At 42.7% G+C, this 22735-nt stretch overlaps 1 protein-coding gene across 1 annotated transcript in view; it reads left to right on the plus strand.

Moving 5' to 3' along the window:
• The window catches only part of LOC138526814 (neuroglobin-1-like), a 255568-nt gene extending 234708 nt beyond the window's left edge, over nucleotides 1-20860 (plus strand). Inside the window, exon 5 of the mRNA XM_069637512.1 lies at nucleotides 19268-20860. Coding sequence (XP_069493613.1) covers nucleotides 19268-19372 — 105 coding nt within the window. The 3' untranslated portion in view covers nucleotides 19373-20860. The remainder of the gene's footprint in view (nucleotides 1-19267) is intronic.
• Nucleotides 20861-22735: the final 1875 nt, after the last annotated feature.

Genomic DNA, 22735 nt, shown 5'->3' on the forward strand with positions numbered 1-22735 from the left:
ACATTCGCAATAGGGAAGAAAGTAGCTAAGGGGAAAATAAAATAAAAAAATCTATTAATAAGAAGGCTTTGCAGAAATGAAAGGTGTAACATAACATTTCTATAAACAATTAATGTTACATGGGGAAATGTAGTGACTCCCTACAAACGGCGACAATTTACAATGTGCATAAGAGTTAAAAAATATCAATGCCACATAAATGTCATAGGTAATTGTGGAAATTGTAGTGACATCGTACAGACGGCGGTAATGTGCAATTTGAAATTTCAACAGCACAGAAATGTCCAAATGCAGTAGTAGCAATAATTTTCTTTTTTTTTTGCATACTAAGTAATTAATGGCAGTTTGGTGTACAGGCCTAAAAAATTAGCTTACATGATATGCACTGGCTCCATTTCAGCCTCCGCAGTCACACAGTAGTTGTTTGCAGGAAGACGTCCTCGGGAACTGATATTTCATGTGTTTCACAAACCTTTTTGAAGCATAACTTATCAAAGGGAATATTTTACAACGGTGACTCCCTACATTCTTTGTCTCTTCCCTGCGCGTCAAGGTCGAAAAACAATTGACCCTTATGAGTTTTTGTACATGCACAATCATACAGACCGCCTAGTGAAAAAATGAAATGAAGTGGACCTTCACTCAGAATGCAAATACGTTCTCATTTTGCAACAACATATCAACAGTCATTCATGAGAGCCGTTACTCCCGAACACGTGCAGAAAGGCAGTGTTTACAAAACCGTGCAGGTGGCTGCCTCAGATTCCAAACTATAGGACGCCAGTCTGACCGCTGTACTTTGGTTGAGGCTTCTTACATAGACTCAGTAAGGACTAGTCGTACATTGCCTACCAAGTTTCAATGTATGGTATGATAGTGGACACGAGAATAAAGCACCGTTTCACTTCCTACTACCACATATAACTAATGCTTAACTTTCGACACAATGTTCCATAAGGGTTTGTTTGCGAGGATTTTCGCATACAACACAAAAACGAAATGACCATGGCAGCTGTATCGAAAGAATGCTACGCACTTGACGCTGCGCAGAACCAATCGGTGAAAGCGCAACATTTTGACGTGCAGCATGCCATACATTAGCCAATAGAAATCTTCTCCACTGAGCGAACAGGGAAGTGCGACCGCAGAGCGGACATAGATATCACTAATTCTTGGAGTGCTACTTTTGATTGTTTTAAAGGAAACTACTAGACGATTTCTCACAAAATTTACAAAAGCACGCTTTGGGAACAAGCCCCTGCTGCAAATTTGGTAACAAACCGTCCAGTGGTTTGGCCTATAGCCGTGCGCAAAGTTTTTTCCCCCATTCAGTCTATGGAAAAAAAAGATGTTTTGGGACCCCCCCCTATAAATTTGCCCCCCCTGGACGAATCCTTACCAAACTTTGGAAAAAATGTCAGTGCCCCATATACTTTTTTTGCAAACTTTCGTAAGGATTCGTCCAGGGAGAGCCAAGTTATAAGCCGCCCAAAAAGTGCTCTTCCTATGGAAACGGCAACTTAACCATAACTACATGGCCACTACTGTGGCCATGTAATAATATATACACGAAAAAATAGGGGGTCAGACTTTTGGGCTTCAGACTTTTTGCTCTCAGTAATTTCGTACAATACTGTGCAAATGAACACTGTAGAGAATGTGAACCATGAACATTGCATGATAGTATCCCTAGTGCAAAAGAACTAAGTCGAAATTGCCAGTAATAAATGGTCCATTTTACAGCTGCCACAACAGATTTAGCAGAGAGGATAGCAGCAAGCAGCACCATCAGTCATTCAGGACCGACCTAACCATGCGGACCACCATTGCAGTGGAGCAACTTTGCTGAAAATGTTGGGGGGGGGGGGGGAGGTGGAGGGAGGGCATATGGTGGCTCTTACGGATCGTTTCTGTCAAATTCTTCTAAAAAATGTGGTTGAATGGTAGATTTGACTGAATTCTTTCACCACAATTAGTTTGAAGCCAACGATAACGAACATGAAGAGCTGGGGTTGCGGGGGTGTTCCCTACTCCCCATGTTAGATATTTTTGGCTTCGGCAGTTGCAGGGGTGTCTCCCGCATCCACAACATTGGTGGCAGGTGACACAACAACAACAACAAAAAAAGCAAAAGGGCCCCAGCAGCGTCAGATCCGACCCAAATTAGATGGATGGCTCTGACGCTGTAGGGTACAGGAGAGGCAGCGGATGGAGAAAAGTTAAGTAGGGGGGTTATGGGTATACTGGCGGTTTGGGGGGGACATGGGTTTGGTTTTTCGTACCTAGGTAAAACGTATTTGCAGAGAAAATGACTACAGTCAATTCTGCCGTTATTTTGTACATCGGTCAAACAACCTAAATCCCTGAGGGATAACACTAGACTACTACAGCACAAGAGTCCATTACTGACGCTCTGTTATAACATTCATAATACTGGTGGCGTATTTTTTAAATTCAATTGGGCCCCCACACATCTTCAGCCGGCCTGCCATGCACCTAGTGACACAACATAACATTCACAAACTTAATTCCAATAGAACATACAAACAATGCATTATTTATCATTCATTCAGACACAAAAGTCAACACTCATGTGCTTGCATACACCCTCACACAAATGCACCCAGCACCTCCATTGACATTGGGGAGAATAAAACTAAAGCCATACTCCCATTGCTCAACATATTTCTATGACAATGTATATAGTGTATGGTTAGTTTACTATGAAAGGCTAGTTTATTATGTAACATGGTTTGCTTCCAAGGCGTTGCTATAAATAGTAATTTAAGCACATGAAATGCAAAGCAAAACCTTAATATCTATATCAACTAAACCTCGAAAGATGTGTGCGGTCACAAATTGTCCACATCCCAGTTTCACCATTTAACCAAGTGTGAGATCCGGAGCAAATCATTTAAATCACATTGTGCCTTATCTGCAGCTATGCAAGTTACTCTGATTCACTTCAAAGCTTATGTTAATGTATCATGGTATTATAATGGAAAAGCCCAATGACTATAGAGTTGCTCCACATATAACAATAGTGCAATTTAGGTATTTTGCACCACAAAGCTATTTGTCACTTGGCTTATTTATGGGAACTTATTCTAAAGTCACTTCCATTGTGCCTCCAAGTATCAAAGACTGATGATGCGCCTTGCAATGTCATTTTCTATGAAGTCACTTCTGTTGGTGCAATCCATATAATAATTAGGAAGTTTGCATGCATTTTGTCTCAGACGGCTTGACAGAGCTCTAATAGGCGAGTTTCCTGCATTTGGAATTATCCTTTTTTTGTGTGTGTTAAAATGCCATCTTCCACTAATGTTACCAAAAAAGTAGATTGGGGCAGAGGTGGGTAGTTTGGGCTTGTCAATGAGACCATGTGGAATTCCACACACTGCATTTCGTTGCCCCCCACACTCTTACAATGCTGGATACTCCCCTGCTTAGTTTGGTAAGTGAAGCAGTTTTCGGTGGCCTGTAACCTGAACCATGACACCCATTTACTAATTTGCACCAAACCATCCTGAAAACGTTTCTGCAAAACTCAAACTACTTTGCCAGTTTGGTGAAGATTATTTTTGGTGGCAGGGGGAAAAGTTATACAGGGCTCCTAAAAGTGTGCTTTTAACACAAAATCCCATACGGTTCCTTCTGTGCACCTATAGCAAAAACTGCTTAACAAATGTTCACCATGTTTGGAGGGCATATAGCATTCAAAATTCATTTCACAGAATTTGCAGAGTACGACAGTTTTGTCTCACAGGTTTTCTCAGCTTGACTCTTTCCACTCTACTTGGGGAGGGCACACCTTCCGCCAACTTCATTTTGAAATTAGGATGGTTGTGCTTTAGTAGCATTTGAAAAGTGGCAAGACTAATTTTAGAGGCGTTGCAGAGCTGTGCTTTGCCACAGAAAATGCACCATTTGTTATTGTTAGTGTGTCTTCATACTAGAGGCCTTAATGTGTACTGTGGGCTCTGCTCACATTGTCCAAATGTGACACGCGCCCTCACTAGGGTCAGCCCGCTGCCCAGCCCCCCACCATGCACAAACAATTAAAAATGGTTTAAGAAAAGTTAAATTACCTCTGCTCAGCTTTTAAATGCCGCCCGGGCCACGTCTCATGTTACACCGACTTAACCTCTTTGCACTCACGCGCCTCCAGACAGAAACCAGCAAGCTGAATGAGCTTCCTAGTTCCTGTCCGTTTGTCGCACAAACACAAAGCAGGAAAGTGATTCTCTGAGCGGCGGCCCCTGGATGTGCTGCTGCTAGCGTGGCAGCCCAGCCGCCAGTCCCTGCAACACCCGGTTCAGCACCCTGGCTGCTGACTGAGTCCAGCCAGCCAGGGTGAGGGACTGAGCCATGCAGGGCATCCCTGCCCTGAATGTGTTGTAGCGCGGCTGCCAGGTATCTCAGCATTATGTAAGAAGACAGCGCAAGCCTTGCTGTGCACCCCAGCTGGGCTCGCGCTGTCCAATTACATAATTGATGATTGCATCAATTATGCCCCACTGCCCTCACACCAAAAGATGGTGGGGACAAAAAGGCATGCCACAGAAGTTGGGGGGGGGGGGGGACAAAACCCCCTGTCCCCACCCTATAATTACACACATGCTCGTTTGTTTTAATACGATCGTTGAACTATACATTGTGTGGTGGGAGTTTAATTGTGAGATTTCCAGTTTCCTATCCTCACAAACCAATATTTAATGTGAATAACATTCCCAGAGCATTGTTCAGTGTTGAAACCTGGGGCACACGTGATCTGAAAGTGTTAAAAGTGATTGAGGGAATATTTTGAAATTATTTAGATGACCACAAGTGAAGATATTTAGAGAATGCAAATGAATCTGTGGAGCAATATATCTACATTGGATAAAACAAACAAAGGTATATTATGGCACAACACACTGGCTCGTGAGGTAGTAAGTGAGGAGTTTGGGAGCCGCACTAGCCATAACTGCCTTGTTACGACCTGGAGTTAGGCTGGCATATATTAGTTTGTCTGGAATCTGATTCCTAAGAAAGATAATTCCCCCAATGGTTTTACTCTGATGTGACAAATAAACTGAACATTGCTTGTTGGGAGGAGGCCAGGGCCTTAGGAATATGAAACTGAAAAAAAAAAAAGTGTAGGAGACTTTTTCTGAGCTTTTATCAGGCGGAAGGTATTTTACTATACATGACAGCCTTAAGGGATCCCGAAAACTGAAGATCATTAACAGACATTTTGCGTGTATAGCCTGGCAGCTAAATGGGCTAAAAGAAAGAAATGTTGTGGTATGAACCGCTTTATGGGAAATAGAAATTGGGTTTTGTAAGGGTGCAGAACGCAGACTCGGACACAGGGGTGGCATGATTTTGGGTAAAGCCTTTTAGGAAAAAAGGTTTGAACAAATACCTCTCTGTACCTAAAACTAAGAGGGGATTCCCTGCCTCTAAAGAAACTAGTGAAAATGTTGGGAAGTCTGAAGTTAAAAATAGTCAGTCCCCATGTCCAGAGAAAACCTACTTCTGCCCCCAACATTAATATACTGCTATAGCTGTGCAAGGAATGCCTTTACCTAAAAAGAACAGTGTTCTTGGTGTTCTCAGTAAACAGAAACATCTCCAGGTTCACTGGTAATAAAGCAATGCAAAATAATGTTTTAAAAATGGCAAGTTCCAACTCTAGGGTAATGCTCCTTTCCGCTAGGTGTATTATTCTTCCAAGACACTGGATATCATACAACAAATAGTCTCTTGTATTCCCATTCCTTCAATCCTCCTAACTTGGCATACTCGTCTACCAAGTATAGGTTACGCTTGATCTATTCGAGTCTTTGGTCCCCGGGTTTCCAATATTCTAGGTGGGAGAGTCCCCGACTTGTAAAGGTGATTCTTATCAAATGTCTCTTCCACTGGGAAACTTTGGTTCCTGACATGGGTGCAGGTCCCAGACTCCTTAGTTCACTCTACTGCCAGGTATGCAACTCTAGGTCTCTTTTAGGTCCCAGCACCTCTTCTTCCTTTAATTCACCCTCAAGCTTCTCCGGACCTGCAACACATTCTGGTAAACCCACCTGCCGGTTTTCTTTCTTTGGACCAGTACCAGCATTTCCCCAGGTCTTGTTGCTCAACGAGGCTCCGGCAGCTCCTTGGTGAATGGCGGAGTCTGCAGTCGTTTCGCAAGCGTCTCTTTCTCCGGTTGCACAACCTGCCTTGCAAGTGGCTTGCGCATTTCCCAGCGTCACCTGGAGGAAAGTATCTATCCCAGCAACCCTTTCAGTCCTTCCTGCTCTGACTTTAATTGGGTTTTCCTTCCCATTGCTTCTTCACTTCCTATTCAGCTTCTCTATGCCTGCCCGGTGCAGGCCTCCCACTGTTCCTTCTCGGAGCTCATTCTCTGAGTTTTACAGCCGAGTTCCTTTTGAAGTCCCACACTGGCTAGCTGTGTTCATTTGGGCACTTGACATTGCGAAACGACTATACCGCTCACTTTGCTTCGTTCTGAGTGATCTTCCTCGTCCCAGTACTGGTTTTCCCTTCTGAGGCAGGACGCTAAGGATTCGTAATAGCTGAAGGTTTCCAAGTATATTAGGGTCACTAACCTTGCAACAGAGTATATTGGGTCTGCCTACAAAGGAGGGGGGAAGGATTGGTATCGGAGAGGGGAATGGGCATATTAAGGCAGAAGAATACCGAGTTTTCTGAGAACAATCGTCCGCAATTAAATAGGGTCTTCCCTCCCCAAGCGATCCTCACCCGGTGCACCACCCCTAGAATAATTGTACTATGGACACACCACACTGGCCCAATGGGAAAGGTCTCCCCCCTAAGGAAGAAGGGATAGCATCCTCATATTCGTCACAGTTTCCAAAACTCAATGTAGGGAAACACTACCTTTGTTTTACTAGAATGTCAACAGTTTCTACATGAATGTAGATAGTACCCTTCTAGGGTATTAAATGTGTCCATTGCCCTAACTTGGCATTGGGTCACCTCCTGGATTACATACCAGCGCTGTTGCATAGCCAGTTGATTTAACAAAATTAGAAGAATTTATGAAACCCATAGATGTTACTGTGAGTTACAACTAGGACGTCTTTACTTTCAGCACCGATAAGCTCTCTGTAGAATGAAGGTCCAATATTGCACATTATTATTGTTGTTTAGTTATGTGAATGTGCCAATAATATTACACAAAATAAGTCAATCAAGCCTGTGAATGATTATAAAAAACCTAATTAAAACTAATCATGTTGCTATTTTTAGACTGGAGCATAACTTTTATGATACTAAGAGCTAGACCATGATACCAATAGATTGGTTATGGATAAGTAAACTATATCGATGAATGATGTGGACACTGTTAGTAGCACCATTGTTCTGCTGCTATTTTACATTCAAACAAGATTTATTATGATCTCATGGGTTAAGCCAGGGTAAATGTACACTAGATAAGGATAGGATAATTAAGTAGAATATGTAATAGCAAGATATTACTGTCTATACAGTTAATGAGCATGTTATTTCTATGGATTTTATGACTGAGCTATTACTTGTATGTGGATTGTATTTTCCTTTGATGAACCGAGAACCTATGAGATTAAACACTAAGCAAATATTGAAAAATTAAAACAAATATCAATGCAATTTCTTCTATTTCACACTCGTCCATTTTTACAGTGTTCTATCTAGGAGCTTACATGGATTCTACCTTTGTTTTAGCATCTATTTATGTAAAGTTGATTCATAACGTTTTGTTCTGTGCAACTTGCACAGGTAAACCGCTTTGTTCCTCGCATCAGCTGGAAGACAGGAGCAGAAGCCGGAAGAGTGATTTGGCCCCGACTCTCTCATACGTGGGCATTCGCATGAGATCTGAAGAATCGTACAGGTTCCCTGAGAACTTCAAGTGGATTTGTAATAAATCAAGATTTTAAGTTGTGATCCTGTACAGAGGGCTCCTGATGTGGTGGCCACTGTGAGGGAATATGGGCTGGAGGTATACTGTTGGCCTGGCAGTAACAATGTGATTTATTAAGGAGAATGGGGATCTGAACCCAGACAGGCCGTACAGCAATTGGAGTTAAAAACCATGACAAGCCACCAATGTATAAGTAGGATGACATTTTGCGAACTTCATGAATTGTGTCGGCACATGGAGTGTGCTGTAAGGGGGGCTTTCTGCTCTGTGTCATGTTTGGGAAGAAGGATGAAGAGCGTACATAAACAGGGCCGCCATATGAAGTGCATCGGCAAGTGAAGTTTGCAGCAATAGAGTAAGATACTCTTTTCTTGCCCCTTGGCACCTAACTGAAGAAAGAAATGTCACTACACCCTGGTCTTTACAATTTGAGGAGCAAAAGTAACAATTCGGATCCTTCATCACAGTAATTAGTCCTACTGAACTTCCCTATGATCCGATGTCCCTTCCGCCATTGCTTCTGCTCCTGTCTTCAAGCTTAATAAAGCGGCAAAGCTTAATCCAAAACAGAGGATATGGTTAATAAAAGTGAGAAAACGATTACTGAGACTTTATAATATTAATTGTGAAATCAAGAATCACACAAACTTACTAAAAGGCATGAATACAAAACTTGAAATGAACACCAACAGTGTGATTAGCTATGATGGTAATTAAAACCTATCATAAGCTGAGACGAACCTCAAAAAAAATTAGCCCTAGCTATGCCTCCTTTAACATTGACAACAACCCCATCAAGGCGACGCCCGTAGTGAAAACTTTAGGCTTCTACCTTGAACACTTACCCTTAACTCCCTAGCATCCACAACAGCTTACACCTGTAGACTCATCTGAGACTGCAGACCATTTCTCTCTGAAACTACTTACATTATCTTGGCCAATGCCCTCATAATCTCCAGACTGGATTATTGTAATGCCCTGTATTCAACTGGTTTACAGTGTTGGTCTTTTCTGGGATTCCTTAATTGAGGACAATTATTTCCAGCAATGTTTTGCAAGTTGAATATGCGGAGTTTAATTGCTTGATTCCACGGTTTTGCAAGTGAAGTCAAGAATAATGTTGAATGATACTTTATCTTTTGGGTATAATGTGCATTAATATTGTCCAACCAGACCAGACCCTAGTCAACAGCAAAGTAGACTACCACCAGGAGGGCAGCAGAGATGTCCACCTGCACGTAAATGAAAGAAGAATCAGATCCATTTTCAAATAAATCTCATGATCTAGATCAATCCTTTAAATGTTGTCTCCTTTATGACAGGTCAAGAAAAGTGCAGAATTTGCAAATTAATGAAGAAGATTGGTCTTGGTTACCGTCACTTTCTAATTCATTCACTTTAAAGACTAGGAGCAATTGAGGACTAAAATAAGAAATTCTCCCAGACTGCTCTCTTGGCGTACCAGAGGTTACTTATGTTTCTTTTTAGAGAGGAATATAATTGTTCCTAGGTTAGACACATTTAATCTAATAATGCTTCAGAAGGTTTTGGTCTGGGGACAAACCATTTAGGATGGTTTTTCAACCTTTTTGGAGATGGCTAGAAAATGAGCCAGGTGCCTCCCCTACAGTTCCTTAAAATAGTTGCTAAATCTTAGAGTGATTATCTACTGCTAGTTAACATTGATTGAAATTCTGATAGAAAAAAGGAATCCAAATAAGTAACAGATGTTCTATCAGAATGGTATAATAACAGGCGTTCTTAAAGTGCTTTAATTGCTTTGGTCCCAAAGTGCATGTTCATAAAGGTTTTGCAAATTATAACCTAAATGTCGATATCACCATCACCCATGACGTTGTTGGTAAAATGGCTAATAAATGCAGGCTCCTGGTGGATTGTATGGTAGAATGGCAGGTGGTAAAATTAAATGGTAATCCTAAAGGAGAGAACATAAAAACCCCACCTGGAGGCGAGGGACGGCTGAATATTATCTATATGGGATACATTACTCACCCTAATCGTATTTCTGATGCTTATCTGCTTAGATTCACATGCTGTGCATAGGCCGACATCTAGTGGAAGCTGCAGAGTATTACAGTTTGTTTTTTGAAACTCGAAAAGGGGGCATCGAACTAGGGCGTGCCAGTAATACTATCCCTAGTGTGACGTCCACTGTACCCATGATCCCTCACACGTGTAGGTCCATCAGATTGTATTTTTCCTGCCATGAGGTAGCAGGAGGAGTAGCGCGAGTACAGAGTAACCAAGCAGATAAGATAGATGAGACTCAAAGCATCCATGCGCTTTCTCTCACAGGGAGGAAGGGCAGGCGCGTGTGAATCTAAGCAGATACAAGCATCAGAAATACGATTACAGCAAGTAATGTATCCCTTCTGAGGCTTGTGGAATCTGCTTAGATCACATGCTGTGCATAGATTACCGAGCAGTGTTAGAAGGAGGTGGGATGTGAGAAGGGTCATGAGCGAACAAATGTCCTAGAACTGCTTGTCCCACTTGAGTATCTGTCTTGGAATGAGTGTCAATGCAGTAGTGCCGAGTAAAGGTGTGAATAGGGCTCCATGTAGCTGCTTTGCAAATGGTGTCAAAGGGTACATTTGCAATGAAAGCCAGAGTGGCCCCAGTACCTCTTGTAGAGTGGGCCCTTGGCATAAAAGGCAGAGCTTTATCTAAAAGGGAGTAGCACAGTTGGATACATCTGACTATCCATTTAGAGATGGCACCTTTAGAGACGCGATCTCCTTCTCTGCCTAGAGCTATGGAGACGAACAGTTGATCTGTCTTACTTAGTGGTCTGGTCTTGTCTAAGTAGTAGAGGACTGCTCTACTCACATCTAGTGTGTGGAGTTTCACCTCAGCAGAGCTTTTGGGTTCTTGGAAGAAGGCCGGTAGCTCAATGGACTGCTTAACATGGAATTTTGAAATGAACTTAGGTGAAAACCTAGGGTGAGTGCGTAAAACCAGTTTATCCTTATGAACAGTAAGGAAAGGATCCTGCAATGACCGGGCTTGAATTTCACTGACCCTTCTTATGTACGTAATGGCTACTAAGAAGGCAGTTTTATAAGTCAGGTGTTTGAGAGTAGCTTTATGCACGAGTTCAAATGGAGGTCCCATGAGTTTAGCAAGCACCACATTAAGGTCCCAACCTGGTGGTGGGTTAGAAATTGGAGGGTGGAGTCTCTTTACCCCTTCCAAAAAGGCTTTGACCACTGGCACTTTCCACCATGACACCTTGTTATGGGAGGTGGTGTAGGCTGACAGCGCCGCAAGGAGTACCTTGAATGAATTAAATACCAACCCTGCATCCAGTAGGTGGAGCATATAGGTGACAATGTTGGAAGGAGACGGAGTAAAATCAATTGGGTTGATTTGTTTATTCTGGCACCAAATAACAAATCTTTTCCACTTATCAAAGTAACAGTGCCTTGTGTTAGGTTTTCTTGACTCTTAAGATATCCGTACATCTCTGGGGTAAATTGAGATGGCCGAACGCTAGGACTTCAGGAGCCATGGTGCCAAGTTCAATGAGTTCGGTTGAGGATGCACTGTTTGACCTTCGTGCTGGGAGAGTAGGTTGTACCAGCACGGGAGTCTGATGGGGTCGCACACCGCCAGTTTGCTTAGGTGTGGGAACCATGGTGGTCTCGCCTACATAGGAGCAACTAGGATGAGCGTAATCGATTCCCTGTGTATCTTGTTGACCACCTTCCTCATCAGAGGGGTTGGTGGAAAAGTGTAGGCAAACATCCCTAACCAATTAATCCAGAGCGCGTTCCCCTTGGAGTCTGGGGGAACCTGGATGCGAAGTCTGGGCATTGTCTGTTTTCACCTGTGGCGAATAGGTCTATAGTGGGCAAACCCCACTGAGAGAAGAGATCTTCTGCGACTTTTGTGTAATCGCCACTCGTGTTCCTCTGGGAGGGGAATCTCTGCTCCGAGCGTCTGCTAGTGAATTGAGATCCCCTGGAACATGTTGGGATGACAGGTAAATATTCTGTCTGAGTGCCCATTTCCAGATTTTCTGGGCAAGCTTGGACAGATTTGGTGAACGAGTGCCCCCTTGTTTGTTTAGGTAAAACATCTCCGTCGTGCTGTCTGTTAGGATCTGAAGACTGCCAGAAGTTCTAGCAGATTGATGTGGTTCTGAGCCACTGTGTGAGACCAGAGACCCTGAGCTCTGTGGTGAAGGTAGTGAGCTCCCCACCCTGCAAGGGAGGCGTCTGTTGTGACGGCGGCTTGTATCTCTGGATCGTAAAAGGGTTTCCCCTTTGTAAGATTCCCTCTTGTCCACCAGCGAAGACTATTAGTGTTGGTGAAAGGACCACTAGATCGTCCCACTGACCACTTGCTTGAGACCACTGTTTCGCCAACCATTCCTGGATGGGACGCAGGCGTGCATCGGGAACCAGGTACATGCAAGATGCCATCATGCCTAGCAAACACATCGTTTTGCGTACCCTTATTTGGCTACCGGACTGATAGAGGAATTTGCAGCAACAGATTTCAAATTCTTTCCTCTGATGGAAAGGCCAACCCCTCTGTTTAGGACAGCTCCTAGGAACTGTTTTGAGGTGCTTTCTTCTTCTCGTTGATGGAGAAGCCCAATTGGAAGAGGAGGTTGATTGTTCTTTGAATGTTTAATCTGCAAATTACTGGGGTTTCCCCTGCGATGAGCCAGTCATCCAGGTAAGGGTACACCAGGATTGCCTCCCTGAGTAGGTATGCCACCACCAGTACCTTGGTGAATACCCTTGGAGCCAAGGCTATTCCGAAGAGCAGCACCTTGAACTGGTAGTGCTGGCTGCCCATCTTGAAACGCAAGAACCTTCTGTGCACTGAGAACATGGAAATATGAAAATAGGCATCTTTCATATCCAATGTTGCCGTGTAATCCCCCTTTTTTAGTAGGAGTGTTGTGTTGCTAGAGTTGTCATGCAGAAATTTTGTGGCTTGACATACTTGTTTGCAGGGCGCAAGTCTAATACTGGGCGCATCGTTAGATATTTTTTTGGCACAAGGAAGTAGGTTGAATAAATACCCTTGTTTACCTGGTTGCCCGGGACAAGTTCTATTGCGTCCTTTGCAAGAAGAATGGTGATCTCCTCGAGGAGGATTCTTTGGTGCTCCAAGGAGTGTACTCTGTCTTGGAGGATGGTTGCGGGGCGTTCTAGTAGATCTATACAGTATCCTGCGGACACTGTGGACAGCATACATCTGTCCGAAGTGATCCCTTCCCATGCGTGGGTGAAGGTGGAAATGTGCCCCCTACTGGGGATGCATGGGAAGGGACCCAGAGCGGATCATCACTGTTTATTGGCTGGCGTACCACCTCCAACGGGGCTGCCTCTACCCCTAGAGCAGCCCCTGCACTGGCCTCTGGTGAAACCCCGAGTAGCCTGGGATTGATTGCTGCCTCATGAGGTTCCTTGGTTCTGATAGTAGTTGGAACCCTTCTGGGTGCTTTGGCCGCGAAAGCGACGAAAAGTATTATTTCCCCTTTGATCTGAGGGCTAATTTGTCAGCTGGCCGGGGGATTTTAAGGTCTTGTATTCGTCCTTAGCCATCTTAAGTGCTTCTTCCACTGCTTTCCCAATTAGGGCGTTCAGCTCTACCGGCATGTCTAGGAGGGTGGCTTGGGTCTCGGGCTTGAACCCGGATTGTCTTAGCCAAGCATGGCGTTTTATTACTGTGCCTTCTGCTATTAATCTCCCTGCATTATCTGCGGCATCAAAGTTTGTCTTAAGGATGCATCCAGACACAGATCTTCCCCTCTGATGCAATTTGGGCCAACTGGCCCTTTAGTGGTTCAGGTGCAGAGGCTATTAGGGCAGCTACTTCTTGCCATTGGTGCCAATTGTAGCTTCCTAGCAGAGTGGTTTTGTTGGCAATACGTGCCTGATATGGTGACGTGGATGCCACCTTCCTCCCCAGAGCATATATTTTCTTGATCTCTTTGTAGGGGGTGCTTCTGAAGAAGCTAGTGGTGTGCCCGCCCTCTTTCTGGTGGTTGTTACTACCAATGAGTCGGGCTTTAACTGACCCCTTATGTATAAGGGATCGGAGGGAGCGTCCCTACGTAGTTCTTCTACTTGTGGATTAACTGCCCGAGTAAGAATAGGGGTAATCAGAGAAGGATCAATACTGCACTGGATTGATTTCAATATGGTGATAGCTTGGGCAATGGATTTCCTGTCCCCTAGGATTTCTTCTGCTAAATCTCTATCTTCTTGGACACCTGTGTGTCTATCTGAAAATGGGCTGCAGCTTTAACTAGCACCTCATTCAGTAATGGATGATTATCAACCGTTGAGTCATTCACTGGGTGATCCTTCGGAATAGGGGAGTCAAGACTGTAGGCTTCCAGCTCATCTTCCTCTTCCTGGTCCTCATTCCCATAGTAATCAACCCCTGTCTGGTCTTCCAGCATCTGTATTTCTGACTCCTCACCATATGTCTGGTAAGGCTGAATTATAGAAGGGTCTGAAACCAAACCATGAACTGGAGTCTCAGAACGGAGCCTCTTAGTAGGGGGTGGAGGGTCTTTGGTTCCCGAAAGGGCAGAGGTAGCTAGTGTGCTTAGATAGCTATGGAAATAATTATGGTACTTTTCATTGAAATCTACAAAAAAAAAAGGACATCCTCCTCATTACCCCATCAATGACCTCTGAGTTCCATTGCTTGGAACTGGGAATGACCTTTCTTGCTGTGGTTCCTCATCCATGCCCATATCCTGGGGAGTGGGAGGAACAGTCTTTTCCTTGGTGACAGGGTTAGGAACCTTGGAATTTTCTTTTCCCTTGTGAACCTGATGTTCTGAGGTTTTTTTTTTTTGTTTCCCACCCCCCCATGACTAGAGGAATGTTTTCCTAAACCTTTAGGGTTTGCTGAATGTTTCGACGCTTGGCATCAAGATTCAGAGGTGGCACCATGAGATTTGGGAGTCTTGGAAGAGGGACCTTGAATCTCGGAAGCAGATGTTGAACGTGCTACCTGGGGGGGAAGAGGTCGGATTTGTCTGACGATCGGGCCTCAATGACTTTTGGTAATGTGGCACCTTTTGCAACCGAGGACGGTTGCTGTGTGTCGTGAGGCGAACGTTACCTGGAATGGCCAGAGGACACCGAATCAGCCGACCGCTCTCTCGATGCCTTCTTTTGCCGATCGCTCGACATACATGTCGAATCTTGGCTATGGTTAGTGTGTTTGGTGGAAGGTGTGTGTTGTGCTCTTGCCGCTGGGTGTTGTCCCCATAACTGAATCAGTCAGTCCTCTGAGGTCGGGGGCTTGCACGTGGGTGCCCGACATCACCCCTGTGCCCTCACGTCCGATAAGGCGGCATCGCTGCCATCACTGAAGGAACCCACTGCGTCCATGGCCTCTAGCTGCCTGGCGTAGTGGGCCCTGCGCTTCGTCGAGCGGTCCTTGAGTGTCTTGGCCTTTAAGAGCCTACAAGCTCTACAATTAGCCCCAGCATGGTCTTGTGGGAGACACAAGTTACACATATTGTGTTTGTCTACCCGGCGAAACTTACGGTTACAGTTAGTGCAGAATTTAAAAGGGAGTACTCTCCATATGTAACTAATTGGCAGCGGGCGCGTGTGTGCGCGTGCCCACCCCCATTCCCCCACACTCTCCCTACTTAAACAAGGCAGAGGCCTTCCTAGGCCCAAAGTCCATTGTGTAGTCTCGACGGCTGTTTTCCTCAGTCTCAATTCACCGGCGTCTATCTTAAGCGTAGGGTTGGAGAAACTGGGCAAATGTAGTAATATTGATAAATGGCTAAAGCCAAGGGAACTTCGTGATTATGCTTCCAACAAGTATGGTGGAAAAAAACAATCGGAGGGTCCTACACACGTGTGGGATCATGGGCACAGTGGACGTCACACTATGGATAGTATTACTGGCACGCCTTAGTTCGACGCCCCTTTTCGAGTTTCGAAAAACAAACTAATACTCTCCATTTTCCACTAGATGTCAACCTATGCACAGCATGTGCTCTAGGCAGATTGAACAAGCCTCAGAAATATACATGTTTGTGGTCCGACATCTCTGACCATTAAAAATATGAAAGTGACCATTGTTGCCTAATCCTCACTATGGCACCAATGATAAGAGCTTCTCATGATATGGAGTCTCACTTTTAAATATCAATAAATGTTGACAGATATAATGCAATCTTTGATAAACAACTGAAAGTAATGTTCAAAGGGCAACCAATTTCTTTTGATTCATTAATGAAATATACCAAAGTGGTAGATTTATCCTTCAAGATCTTTCTGCCTTCTAGAATAAGACTGTTGAACATGGGCAAAAATGATCTTCATCTTGTTTACATAGAAATCATGTGAGAAATGAGTGAGTTACAGAGGAAACTACGAGCAATAGTCTAAGAAGGAGGAATACCAGAGTCTGCAGCCATAAATTGAAGCAAAAATATAATTGGGTGAAGCGGAATATGATTGAATTACAGAAGGACATGCTAGAAATTCGGACAGGTGACTTCTGGTGTTTTATTAAAACAGGAGAATAGTTTCAAACACATGCACAATCACATCGAGAGATCCGATTGGTTATCGCATTTCATTTTCGGAAAATGTTATGGCAATGAGGAAGATAAGTCTTCCAGAGTGATTATTACCACTACCAAAATGGGCTGGTTGTTTTTATTTTCGATTTTTCTTTTTTTTAAAAAAATTTCAGGCCACTGGAGGAAGGATACAACCATTTAAAAAAATCCAAGGCGGCTGGCCCGGATGGTCCAAGTAATCTAACCTTCAAGGGCACCTCTAAGCTATGGGCATTTCTCTTACAAGAGTTATTTAAAACCATTAACAGAATTGGCATAATGCCTAAATCTTGGCATACATCGTATATTGTGCCCATCTTCAAGAAGGGTTATAGGCATGTAGCTATAAATTAAAGACCTATAGATTTAGACCTCTGCGATTAAAGAGTTTGCCAATACTCTATTGAATGATTTAAATGAATGGGCTTTGCAAACTGGAAGACTCACTCAATTGCAAAAGGGTGTCAGGAAACAGATGGGCACATTGCTAAATTGATTCTTTAAAAAAATATAATACAGAGTCAGGCATGGGGGGGGGGAAGAATAGTTCAGAAGTTCAAGCATCATGCATTGACTTGACTGCTGCTTTCATTATGGTTCATAGAGTGATCTTTTGGCACAAATGATCAATTTGGTTTATTCTTAGAGGCATCTCGCAAAAGTTGAATTCTACCTCATGACCATCCAGATCCAAGTTAGATGAAATTGAAAATGGGCAGTGCCACAGAGACTTTGACTTTCAAGGGACTAAGACAAGGATGTCTACTAGCTCCTCGTCTATTTAATTTATGTGTATTTGATTTCAATGTGGTTTTAAATAATATTCCTTCATCTCCCCCAAAATTAGGGGAACATATTAGATGGCTTGCTTATGCCATTGAAATGATTTTGCTAAACTACACCCGATTAGGATTATCTAATGCGCTCACAACTTTATCAAGATTTAGGATCCAAAATCTACTAATCAGCCCAAATAAATCAGTTGTGATTAGCTTGGGGACAGGTTTCCAAAATGTAATTGGAAACTAAAAGGAGGTGGAGTCATTAAGCAGGTAAAAAGTTGGACAGCTATTGGTTTTCCAATTCATAGTTTACATAGTGAAGCACGTTTGTTTGATTGACTAGGGATAGCAGCCATTGCATTGGAAGCGCAAATAAAAACACATTCTGTAGATGGTCTATGATAACTTTTGTTTACTTTACATAAAATTAAAGGTATCCCAACTCTGACATATGGCCTAGAGGTTAGTTATTTATACAAATGGGCCAGATTAGAAAGAATGCAGGGTTTGTTGTGGAAAGGTAATCTTCCTTCTGCAGTTCCTATTGTGATGATACTTAAAGAACTAGGGCTAATCTGCCTAAAATATTTGGTTTTATGGAAGAAAATAAGCATCTATGCTAAAATGTTACAACTATGTTTACTGTGTATTGTTTTATAAGGATTTTAGAGTTGAATTCTGATAGGGTTTTGATACATTTTGAGAAACAATGTAAAAAAACTACTGAAGGATGCTTGCAGTAATAAACAGGCCCTAATTGATAAATCAGAATGTTGTTTTTTAAACTTCTAGATTTAGACTGCAGTATAAACAAAAGCAGAGTGGAGCAATACAGAAATGTTAAAGAGTATGCAAAATCAACACGTGGGCTGGCAGTCTACCGATATATTTCAGTTTCCTAGCAAACAATATAGGAAGATATTTTTACATTTTAGATTTGATCTATTAGGCACATTGGCACTACAGGGTTATTATTAGAGGCATTCAATTAGAGCAAAGAGATTGTAGGCTCTAAGTCAATAGCAGGGTTTGAAATGTCCAAGATTTGGGAGCTATTTAGCGCCTGCTTGTCGCATAGTAGAGCCTGGATAGTTCGATTCTAACAGCCCCCATGAGCTACTTTTGACTCCCCATGCCAACTTGTCCTATAGGAACATACCTATGTGATTCTAAATCTTTGTGTTTGGGAATGCTGAAGGAGCATTAGAACTTATCTAGAAGACATTTAAACTAGAACGGGACAGATATAATGGAAATGCGTTTATAGTTTGCTCCATGTGTGGAAGTTAGATTTCCAACCCGTTATGTACTAGCTCCTGGTTCCCCAAAGTAAATTCCTACTTACTGGGTGATGCCAGATACACAGGAGCTGCTTTTAGATCTTTTTACACAAATCCTTATTTCTACCCGTGCAAGGGAATTGTAGAAATATGGAAACCTTTATTTACGGAACATAAAAAGAAAACAGAATGGGATGTTTGTGAAGTTTATTTGAAGTTATTCCCAGATTCTAACTGACCAATTCTGGCTAAGCATAATGAATGGAGAACAGATATCCTCAGTTTTAGCAGTAATAGAATCGGTTAAGCAAACACGTAACTTGAAGAAAAACATGTAAAGGTAAATTCCTTTTAGGTTACATATGGCTGATGGTGTCGTTTGAAAGGAATTTGGATTTATGATCTTTTTAATGTGTTTTGTACATGCAATTAATTTTGAATATTTACTTTTTTTATTTTGTGAAAGGTTTACTGCAAACCAATACACAAAAAAACAACCGTGTTTTTTGTATGGATTTTATGAATGGCATTCTACTTGTATGTGGATTTTATTTTCCTTTTTTGGAATGAGAACACAGTTAAACACTAAACAAATATTAAAAACAGAAAACATTTTATGAATGCCATTTGTTGTATTTCACACATCCATTTTAAGGTGTTTTTCTAGAAGTTTACATTGATTCTCTCTTTGGTTTTTCAGCATCTATTTATGTACATATCAAACGTGATGCAGATGGGATACCAGGAGGAAGAGAGAAGGAAAGCAGAAGAGAAGCACAGACTTAGAGGCCACAATGGCATCTGAGAGAGGGGACCTGGAATTATGTTAATCATCTGTGCAGAAAACAGCATGAATTCAGACTTGCTGCAGGCAACAGCAGAAGGCAACCTTAGTCTAATATATAAAATGTAGCTGGGTGTTAGCAAGTCTAGATGTGAGACCATAGAATTGGCCATTAGCACAGACAGCTATCAGAGATTGGCTGAGTTGCCATAGGGTACTAGGTTGAATCATCAAGAGAAACATCAGACTGAATATACAATAGTGAACTTGATTTCTCTATGGGGGAACACCTTCATACTGATTCTGGTAGGTTAACTGACAATACATTAGCACTGAATACAATTATTTAAGTCATATTAATATTTTTTATTGTGATGTGGTTTACACAGTACAACAGCGGCTGAGGAATTTGTGATACTTTAGAATCCTGTTCAATTTGAAACATGTCTGTACTGTGATGCCAAAAAATGCAAGTATGCTATCAGATGATGGGAACACCCCTCTTTGGTATTTATGGTCAGAAATAAGATGCCTCTGAAAAAATATTCAACATTTATGATCAACCCTGTCACTGCACAATACAGTAAACAACTCAGAAAGTGGAACACTGTCAAAACGTTTTACCACGTTTTCAAATGTTCAGAATAAAAGCGGAAAATGTGATAGGTGGATCACCAGACTGGTCATGATTTACTGGGAATTGGGGATAGTTTATTACTCGTTTGGACAAATGTTTTCTGTTTAGTATTCCCAATGCAAGGAATAGAGGTCCCAGAATTGCTGTAGTATAGGTTTACCAGTGCCCTTGTGGGTCAGGGCATTATTGGATTTCATGTTAATTATTCTTCTATGGCCATTTTATTTCATAACATCTTAGTGCACTTCTATCCTTTGTCCCCAAAGCTGCACTTGTTGAATTCTCTACTGGAACAAAAAAATAAGGTAGGGGTTCCCCATAAATCCTTCAAACTAGGGGAAACTGATTAAACAACAACTAAAGGAGAGAAGGATCAGATTAAATATACACTTAGTAGCTATCTACTAATTTTAAAGTCGTGTACATCACGACAGGGAAGAAATTCAATAGTTTATTAATAGTTTCATGTAAACACATTTGTTACATAATTTTAAAAAATTAATTATTAAAAATAAATCACTGTCAGGCAAAAGACAGTAAAAACAGACATACAGATGTAAATGCTTCATAAGGTAAGGTGAGAAATGGCAAGTGCATACATTCAATCCACAATTACAATTGGAAGCAATGCAAGTGCCATTCGGAAAAATATACAAGTCAAACCGGAAAGAAACGTTTGTCTTAAAGTCCAAAAGTGCTAAATGCAGATTTATACCAACCAATATGATGGAAAACAATGTTAATTCCCCTTCATAAACACATGCTGAATTTAACCGCAGAGAAAGTTCAGCTAGATTCAGCATGTCTTTATTAATGGAATTAACAACGTTTTCCACCACACTAGTGGACTTTAACTCCAACTGCCATGGGTATTCCCCCCCCCCCCCCCCCCCCCGTGCCAGGGCCTTTTTTGGTGATTTCGGTATGTGGCCATTCAATGGCTTATAACTTTTATGTTACATGATAGCTCGGCCAAATTTGGCTCCTTTTTTTCCGACATGTAGGCGGTCGTAATGCCACCCAGGAATCCTAGGTTGCTGTAGGAGGGGGTGAGAGAAAATAAGCAAAAAGGGCGAAAATTTTGGGTTTTTTCAAAAAATGCCAATAAAATGATGTACAATGAAGCCTGTGGTTTTTTCCTTGTAAGAGCTAGGAAGAAATGGTTTGCTGTGCTGAATTCCCCAATACCCTTGCTTTCAAGAACAGGTTGAGTGGAAAAATTTTTTTGATGTGGTTATCAACTGTTTTGTAAGAGGTAGCCGATTTTGGCAATTTTTGCCAATTGGACATGCATGGACGGAATGGGAGAAAAGCCGAATTGGAGGACAGAAAAGCATATATTTTTGAAAAGTAGACAAAATTCCAAGTTTAGGAAGGGGTGATTTGCGTAGGTCAGGCAAACACTAGGTAGGGGAAAATGCCATAGATTGGGGGAAAAGCGGGAACATGACCGAAAAAAAAGGTATGTGTTGGACATGGTTGGCTTGGTACGGCAATGGCTTCTATGAATTTTGAGAAAAGCAATGCTCCGCTACATCCCCCCCCCCCCCCCCCCGACTCTTGCAGTTAGGAAAGCACACATTTTTTGTAGTGTTTTACAAAACAAGCAATACCACAAGCCAGACACTGAGCCATGGTACACAGGAGTTTTACGCTCACGGCCTGAACAGATGCACTTTGCATGTGTAAATCGGGAAAACCAATGTGGTGAGGACCGGCAAGCACACTTTTTTGATAGAGCACAGGCAGACCTTTTCAAGGGTAGGTGACTTGTGCAGGTTACAAAAGTGTATGGTTCCTAAAGCAGCGACTAAATGTAGGTCACATTTGGGAAATGAAAGGGTTGTGTGACAAAGGGCACCAGCAAATGGGTCAAAACGTTATGAAAACCACACAAACACAACAAATGTTATACCTTCCCGCATTCCCACAGGTGTGCCGATGAAAACGGTACCTCACATGTGTGGGTGCACCTACCTGGGCGCCAAGGGGAATGCCTAAAACACAGGTAACCCCAAGTCTGTTTCGACACCTGAATTTGACACTTTCTCCAGTCAAGCGCAACATATAGATATGGGCCTCGGGTGTCCAAGCCACCAAGGAAAACAGGGAACCCCATGCATTTCCGAAAAGAGGACACCCGTGGGAATCCGCAGAGGTATGATTTGTGCACATCGGCCCAGAATTTATTACCCAGACACCCCCGCAAATTCCGAAATGTGGGGAAGAAAAACGCATTTTCCGCACATTTCACTTGGCTCACCAATTGAAACACGCCGCCAACACCACATGGCCTACCGTCCCGCGTTCCCACAGGTGCCCCGATGAAAACGTACCTCACATGTGTGGGTGCACCTACCTGGGCGCCAAGAGGAAAGCCTAAAATACAGATTACCCCAAGTCTGTTTTGACACCTGAAATTCACACTTTCTCCGCACACCATACAGATATGGGCCTCGGGTGTCCAAGCCACCAAGGAAAACAGGGAACCCCATGCATTTCCGAAAAGAGGACACCCGTGGGAATCCGCAGAGGTATGATTTGCGCGAAGCGGCCCAGGATTTATTACCCAGAACCCCAGACAAAGTGAACATTGTGTTTTTTCCTCACCAAATATCATACTTTGTCGGGGATTGTGGCTTATAAAAACTGGGGCAATTTGCGCAAGGCAGACCTCTGGATCCCCACGGGTGTCCTCTTTTGGGAAATGCATAGGGTTCCCTGTTTTCCTTGCTGGCTTCGACACC

The sequence above is a fragment of the Ambystoma mexicanum genome, chromosome 14 (genome assembly GCF_040938575.1).
Source record: "Ambystoma mexicanum isolate Mex_15411 chromosome 14, UKY_AmexF1_1, whole genome shotgun sequence".
Taxonomy (NCBI): domain Eukaryota; kingdom Metazoa; phylum Chordata; class Amphibia; order Caudata; family Ambystomatidae; genus Ambystoma; species Ambystoma mexicanum.